Source organism: Orbicella faveolata, unplaced genomic scaffold (genome assembly GCF_042242905.1).
Source record: "Orbicella faveolata isolate gen_17 unplaced genomic scaffold, um_ofav_v1 contig_47, whole genome shotgun sequence".
Classification (NCBI taxonomy): Eukaryota; Metazoa; Cnidaria; class Anthozoa; order Scleractinia; family Merulinidae; genus Orbicella; species Orbicella faveolata.
This window is the reverse complement of record NW_028301577.1, coordinates 2,416,967-2,425,040: the sequence shown is the minus strand read 5'-3', so window position 1 is coordinate 2,425,040 and position 8,074 is coordinate 2,416,967. Positions and strand designations below refer to the sequence as shown.

Genomic DNA, 8,074 nt, shown 5'->3' with positions numbered 1-8,074 from the left:
TTCCTCTGGTGGAAATCCCGCCTAATTTTTGCAAACTAGAAGAGTCTTGTAAAAATTAGGCGGGATTTCCACCAGAGGAAAGTTATAAATAGAGAAATAGAATTTCAAAGTGATAAACACCTACTTTCTCCTGACAATATTCGGGCATCGTAGATCACGCAGGTGATGAGAATACTGAAATTCGTCAACTGTTAGAGGGGAAATTATGATTTCAATAGAGTATAGATGCTCCTTAAGCGTGACAATTTCGCTTCCTATGTGCTAACGAAAGAGCTAAATGCGTATGATTAAGTACTTTATTTCCACTCGTATGAAGAAATTCAAGGAAAAAGATACAATATTTCAAGACCGAGATTGAAACATCTCTTCTGCAACTAAATCTTCTCTATATTCAAACATCAAAACTTAAATCAATTGCCAAAACTACTATTTTCTATTTTGTTTTTGAGTACTTGTTTTGCACCTATTTTTTTGTTAGCTTCTTATTAATAGTGAAATTTTAAAATGAATTTTTGCGCAATGACGCCAAGTAATTTCAGGCTCGATAACTTTAAAACACGTTTTCGATCACCTAATCATCGTGTATACCCGTACAAAACAGTCTTCTCAGTGCTACGTTGAACTTGTGGACGCGTCCTTTCGTACATTGTTTCTCAGCTGTCACATGATACAGTGACTGCTCAGCACGGAGCGTTTCTCCCTCTTACAGTCACATGATCGTACAGCAGGAGGTGTAGGATCTTCGCAGACTGTTAAACACCAGCGAGTGTTTAATTTGGCGCGAAATCTCCTCAGTCAAGTCCACTCGATGTACCACGATCCATTCTTCCACGGAATTCTGATATGAGGGAGCCTGGGTACTCTCAATTAAACAGCTGTCCTCTTTGCTTTGACCAACACCTTCGTCCTCTTCCTCTTTTCTTTCGTCCAGTTCATTTGCCTTCGTTATGGTTTCCAACTCATCGCTGTCGTCGCTGACTTCCGATTCGTTTTTCAGAGCATTCACCTGCACTATACGCCCTTTGAATTTTGAACCTGCTCTGTTCTCTATCGGTGTCTTGGTTTCAGAAGATTTGCCGGCATCAGTGAAGTCTTTAACTTCTTCACCTTCAGTATCTGGTTTGGTATTGTGTTCTGCCCGTGATTCAGGCACGACTTCCCCAGGTTTAATATTCACTGCCTCGACTGTGGAATCTTCCTGATTTGGTTCGGTCTCCGAGGTTTCGCCGGCTTCATTGATGTCGTGAATTTCTTCGGTTTCGGTACCTGGTTCGGTTTTGTGTTCTGCCCGGGCCTCAGCCTTGGGAACATGGACTGTGTCAACTTGCGAATCTTCGTTGTTCGCTGCGGAAGTTCCAGTTCCGGAAGATACCTCTTCGGTTAAGCTTTTTATTTCTCCATCTTCGGTTTCTTGTTTGGTTTCGTTTGGGACTGGTAACTCGGATTCCAGTGGTGCCTCGGCTTCCGAAGACACTTCCTCAGAGATGGCCATTTCCAATTTTGGTTCCATTGACTCAGTTTCCTTAGATGTTACTTCAATGATAGCGCCTATTTCGTTGTCTTCGGTATTTGGTTTGGTTTCATCGACCTCTCGTGTCTCTGTGACTTGTGGTGTTTTGGTTTCCAAGGGTACTTCTTCGGTGACAGCTCGTACTTCGTCTTTGGTATCCGGTTTGCTTTCGTTTTCAACTGGTGGCTCGGTACCTCGCGATGTCTCGCTTTCCGAAGATACTTCCTCAGCGATGGCTCGTATTTCTTCGTCTTCGGTATTTGGTTCGGTTTTGTGTTCCACTAATGACTCATAGCTCGATAATCGTTTGACCGTTACTACCGTCACATCCGAATCATACGATTCTTCGTTGGGTTCGTGTTCAGGCCCAGTGTCATCAAGTGCGCTCGTTGACTGCTGATTTTCGCTAACTGCATTTTCCCTTTCACTGAACTTAGCGCGTTCTTCTCTTTCTTCAACTTGTATTTCAATTTCTGGGGCTTTATTTTCTTCCTTCTTTTTAAGTAACTCGGTTAACTCATTAATGACTGTTTGCATTAGTTTTTGGTTCTTTCTTCGAGCTTCTTTGGAAACTTCTTCTTCGGTTTTATTGTCATCACGCGCGAGCGACGCGCGCGAAATATCTTCATCGACTTTGCTTTGCTTGCTTTCTTCGTGCTCCTCCATAACGCTCTTTTGTTGTGACATTTCTTTGTTTACTTCATCGTCGATCTGTTCTTTCACTTCTGTGAGGTCTTTTATTTCTTTGAAACTTTTCAGATCGCTTAACACATTTACTTCTTCGTATATGTTTTGGTCATCCTTTCCCTTCATGAATGCTAGCGCTGTTTCGGAGTGCTTCTCGTTACCTTCAAGTTCTATGATATTTTCGCCGTCTTCTTTCTTTTTCTTCAAAGTTCGAGTGGTAGTCTTCAAATCACTTGTCTTTCTTTTAACTGCTTTTGAAGTTCCTTCGTTACCAGAACACTCTTTTTCGTCGTTATCCTCAGCTATCGGTGTTTGTTCTTCTGCGGTTTGTTCCAGTTCAGAACTTGCTCTCTCCTCCGCCTGCTCATCACCAGCACCGTCCACGGAATTTTCATCTTCGTGTGATGTTTTCCTTCCTTGGAGAATATTACCAGGAGACTTCAACTTCCTCAGGCGGCGACGCAAAATATTTTCTTTCTTTTCTTTTTTTGGTGTAACTTGGTTGGAATCTTCTTGTGTTGGTGGGACGGTCTCCTTGCTTTTCGCGTTCTTCGTTTCTTCTTTGTTAGAGACTTCTTGTGTCATCTCCGCGGCCGCAGCCGACGTTCCCTCTGTTTTTAAATCAGCTGCTTCTGTTTCATTTGCTTTGGAATCTTCGTTGCTTTCTTCAAATCCAGCTTTATTCTCTTCCACTGGTCCACTTCCTGTGGCGCTAACATCATCACTCTCTTTGCTTGGATTGCCTTCAGTGTTTTGTTCATCTTCGCTTGCCGATGGTTTTCTCTTTGGCTGGGATTTGCTCCGCTTAAAACCAAGGACCGATCCTTTTTTCTTCTGCTTTCCACCCCTTTTCTTCTCGATTTCTGTTCCTTCATCTTTTCCATCGTTCGTATTTTCGTTGTTGAAATCACTGCTGTCGGCAGCAACAGGTTCTTTTGACTCATTGTCGACAATTTCGGTATTCTGCAAAGGTTGACTGCTTGTACTCCGGGATCGTTTAAATCTCCCTGGAGTATCAACCGAGTTTTCTTCGTGTGTTTCGTTAGAAGTTTCGTCTAACTTGAATGCTATCTCGTATTTCTTTTTGTTTCGACCAAAGCTTGCTAATTGCTTCAATTTCTTTCCTTTGTTATTCTTGCTTTGCGGCTTTTCTTGAGTTGCCTCGGGAGATTTTGACGCGCCTTCGCTTTCGTTGTCTGTAGTTTCGAAGTTTGCTCCGCCAGCTTTATACACATGTTCTTCGGCAGTTTTCGTGTTCCCCTCAACACTCACGATGTTTACTGCGGTAGTCTCACCCGATGGATCTGATGGATGCTTGTCTTCGTCGGCAGAACTCTTTCTCGTCGAAATTTTCACTTTTTTAGAGCGGTGAAAAGCAAGTTTGCCTTTCTTGCTGTTGCTAGCATGATCTTGTTTGGCTTGTTCGGAGTTAGATTCTTCTTCCTCGTTTCCCTGCTCTTGAATCGTTTCGAGATCTTGCTGGACATCTTTGTTCGTACATTCGTCACGTTTTCCGTGCCCTTGTGTTTGCTCTTCTTTTGTCATTTTCTCGTCCGACGGATTGAATTCTTTTGAAATGTTCGATGTTCCACTTGCGTCGCTTGCTGAAACCGTTTGGGATGTTCCTTCAGTATTTAACTTGGAGTCTTTGTTATTATCGGCAACGTTTTGCTCGTCACAAGCCAAGCTTTCCTGATTTTTCAACTGGCTCTCTAAAGTTTCGTTAGACTGTGCTCGCGTCGGTTTTTTGCCTCTCTTCCTTTTACGTTTTGACTCTTTTCCCGGTTCGTTTTTGGCGCCTAAAAGCTGCTTGTCTAATCCAGCTGACTGCTTTGAACTCTCTGCCATTTTACACCAATATCTTTGAGAAAGATCGCTTCACTTGCGTTACAAACTTAGTTTTCGCAGAAATGAATAAAATTATTTGAAGGAGAAATGTTAAATAGGTCCATTGATCGCAGAGGTGTGAATCTATTGAAACGCAGTCACGTGGTATATGTGCACGTGAAGTTAAATCATTTTCGCCAGAATTTAAACAAAATGAGGCTCTTTTTTTGCCGTCGATAGATATTAGAGGATCCAAATCTCAACTGTTTCTAACCGAATAGATTTGTTTTGCTTACTCGGTTACTTGTCAAAAGAACTTCGTGATTTCCACGGGGCAACTAGCCAATCAGAATTATTTTTAGGTCGGTTCAAAGTCTATTCCACGCGTCTTCAAAGTGCAAAGTTAACACCTACAGTGAAATCCCGATATATCCATCCTCCAAGACAAACAAAAATTGGTTTGAAAACTCGGCCAGTTCGAGAAATCGGGTGTAATATTACAGCTTTCGACTGAGGGGAGAGAAATGACTTTTGGTTCGAGTTATCGGGAAGTTCGAAAAATAGAGGGTTAGAGAAATCGACATTTCTTTGTGATTTTGAACGTGAAAGATGCGACACAAGCCATCTGTAATTTGCATGTGAAGAGAACGTGAACAGGTTAATCAAAACGAGTGTTTCCCCTGAATAAATTGCACGCATCATTTCATAGAGTTGAATGGAAAGTTTTGTTAACATTGCCGCAAAACAACGCGTATATCGACAGTATTGTCTCCTAGCTTTGCCAGCCATTTATTCCCAAGAATGATCAAATTATCATATCTCCTTACAAAATTAACACATGGTCCAATTGACAGGTGATGAGAATAAAGAAAATCATAGATGTCTTGATTTACCGATTGTTTGAACTTGGACAGAAATGGTGAGATGGCAGCGCGATTACATAATTCACTAATAATGTATTCGTTCTACAAACACACTCGACTCTGCCTATGAACGCAGCTGAACAATTCATAATGACTGATTTTCTGGAATCTAATCTCAGTCAAATATCACACATCGCTTTGTTTGAACTTCGAATATCAAATTTCAAGTCTGATCACTGAACAACAAGCTTTATTTTTCTGGTGTTCTATTTTTTACAAGTCAGCTAAGCTAGCCTCGTGATCTTAAGCATGAATGAAGCAATCCAAACAATTCGGACAACAGCTTGTCAGAAACAGCGAAAAACATTTAAACAATTGTTAGTACTAATAAGGCTTTGTACCAGTAGATATGGTGGACATTTAAAATGGAACTTTTCAGAATATTTCTAATAGGCCATCCCAAAAAATCCTGCACAAATTGACAAATAGAAACCACGGACGGTATCAACAAATTTCTGGCAAATTAGTTATAAGAAGCTAGCTGTTCTATCACCACTCATTCCCCATTGGCTGATTTGCGAATAATTTGCTTGGATGGCCTTTTCAAGTATTTGCATTGAGCATAAAGCTCAACGCTTTACAACCAAAATTTTAAATAATTGCTCCCTTGGTCAAAATGAAAAACGCTTCTAAATTTGTTTTTTGTTTTTCAACGTAGTCATTGTTCACGTTAATGGTGTCGTATTTGGACGCGTGACTTGCACACAGCGACCTTTTGATATCGTGAAGAAATTCTAAGCACCGTATCAAGTGATCTCTCATCAGATTACCATCGATTTGATCACTCATCTTTTGCACTTTGTATTAACTTCTTTCTGATACGACGTAATAGTGAAAACATACTGAATTCTTACAGCATGCGCTTGTAATTATGAGCAAATGGTCACTGCAATTAAAAATCCACGCAGGTTACTGAGATTTTGATATCGTTAGTGCAGTTTCTATCAACTATTCTATAAGTGTCTCAGCGACTTTTATCTCCTGTTTTGCTGCCTCAAGTTTCTTTATCTGGTGCTCTTTTATCTTCTTTAAGTGAACTTTGAAGCATTGTGGATACTTCTTGATTAAGGAGGTGATAAAGTACACCAAAACCTGTCTAGTAGCTTCGCTTGCCCGGTTCAGGAGAAAACTCCAGAAGCCAATAAGCTTGGCGAGGCCGAAATCGGAAGAATATAGGCTTACCACGTATTGGAAACTTCCGGAAGGATTCACGTGAAGAAGATTTTCGTTGTTTATCACTAGTTGTTTCAAATTCGTGAATGCTTCCCCAAGGATCCCAGTTGACGGGACGATCTCTTTAGGCCCCTCGAATTCAGCCTGGATGGTTGTTTTCACTGATCTGATATCTTCTACAGTGGGGCACGCCGGAACAGGGACCAAGCTTTCAATTTCGGAGCCGACATCTTCGGGCACATCGATTGTAGTCACCGTGGCCGGCCAAGATTCTTCAACTTCAGGTTCTGAAATGCCTTCGATCTGGCTGACCATCTGTTGGACAATTCCTTCCTTAACGCTGTCTCCTTCCGGCAGCTCCCATTCAACAGAGTAAGGAGCGGGCTCTTCTAGGTAAATATTTTCTTTCTCTTCAGTGAAGCGTATTTTCTTCTTCTTTCCTTTTCCAAATGATAACCGGTGGGCTAGATTCTTGGCCTTTTTCTTTTCTTTCGGTGCCTTGACGTTTGAAGTGATTTCCGCTGTGGCTCCTTCAGCTTCTGAGTGCTCTTCAGGGGTTTCGAGGCGCCAAGCCTCTGAGGATGCCATCGACTTTTCCCGTTTATGCTTTCGTCTTTTCGTCTTTTCTGATGTAGGAGATTTTTCACCGTGTTTTTTTTCAATTTTCCTGTGGAAGAGACCTCGCTTCGTTGAAGGACTTTCAGACATGGTGGATTCTCGCGAGCTTACGTAACAGCTAACCGTATGGACCTAGCTGCTGACTGAACTTTGATAAAAGAAAAACTGTTCTTCCCTTTTATACTTTAAGTGGAATACTCGTCACCATGTCCCGTTCGGTTGTTCGATTGTCAATGGACAATGCAGATCAAAGTTCAGATTACTGACAGGAACATGTCAACGCTGCTTAAAATAACCTTAAAGAGTAACTGGACTTAATGTATAAAGAATAACCAGTGTTTCATTCGTTTCGGCATTAAACATAAGCTCACCACAGAGACACGCGCGCCACCCCGCCGCTACAAGACGGCGATCACACGAGCTAGTAGATATTCTAACTCGTGTACCTCTAACGTCCAGTATATTTTATGGCAAATAAAAATATTTCTGAGTTAAGGATTTTGTCCAAGAGTTTTGACTCTTGTTTGACTAAGTAGGCAAGATGTAACAGAAGAGGATTATGACGTCCAGTGTATTATTCTCTTGCTCATCTCACAGAAAAAAAAAGATTTAAATTTAGCCTGTGTACATCCGCCCCCTCCCCTCCCCAATTTTTTTTTTCGAGGTGAGGGGACGGATGTACACAGGCTAATTTAGATTGCAAGGCCAACATTTTAGGGTTTACTCTACTCAGGCTTACTTATGTAGATTCCCTAAACAAGTACTGAAGAAATGTATGGAGACCTGTAAGGAGAATTTGAATGTTGACATTGAGGTTCAAAGGACCCTAAGAATTAAGCTCACGTTATTGTCTTATTCTGTAAGTTACGTTATTTTGTACATAGTGATAAGTTCATCCAAGTTATGCGTTGGGGGGGAGGGGGGACGGTGGCGTTACTCTCAGCCTCTACCCCTCCCCGAGATCCATCACCGATTGTTATGAACCCTAAATGACCTCGGAATCCGTTGGCTAAATACAGAACCGAACACCACATAATGTCATGTTTTTTTATGTTTGTTTGTTTACTGCACGAACTTGCATTTGCCACTAATTTTGCTCGCTTATGCGACTGGTTTATGACATTTACATATTAAATAACGAACCGGCTGTAAAACCGAAAGGTGGTCCCAACTAACATGAGTGAAGGATGTGCTTTATAAAGAAGCAAGGGGGAACGAGCGCCCTGGAGGAAAAAAAAAACATTTCGTGACCGAGACATTTAATTCAGCGGACGTGCTTTGTACCAAGAGTCTATTGAAAGGGCACTGAACTGAGCGACACAAGACAAACACGTGA

General features: G+C 41.5%; 2 protein-coding genes across 2 annotated transcripts; both read right to left on the bottom strand.

The window, feature by feature from the left end:
- Window positions 1-282: 282 nt before the first annotated feature.
- On the bottom strand, window positions 283-4,446 carry LOC110043304 (uncharacterized). Its single transcript, XM_089279743.1, has one exon. It carries the CDS (start codon window positions 4,043-4,045, stop codon window positions 710-712), a length of 3,336 nt encoding a protein of 1,111 aa, XP_089135869.1. The 5' UTR covers window positions 4,046-4,446; the 3' UTR covers window positions 283-709.
- Window positions 4,447-5,120: 674 nt separating this feature from the next.
- LOC110043310 (uncharacterized) lies at window positions 5,121-6,948 on the bottom strand. Its single transcript, XM_020748755.2, has one exon. It carries the CDS (start codon window positions 6,826-6,828, stop codon window positions 5,896-5,898), a length of 933 nt encoding a protein of 310 aa, XP_020604414.2. The 5' UTR covers window positions 6,829-6,948; the 3' UTR covers window positions 5,121-5,895.
- Between the last annotated feature and the right edge of the window lie 1,126 nt (window positions 6,949-8,074).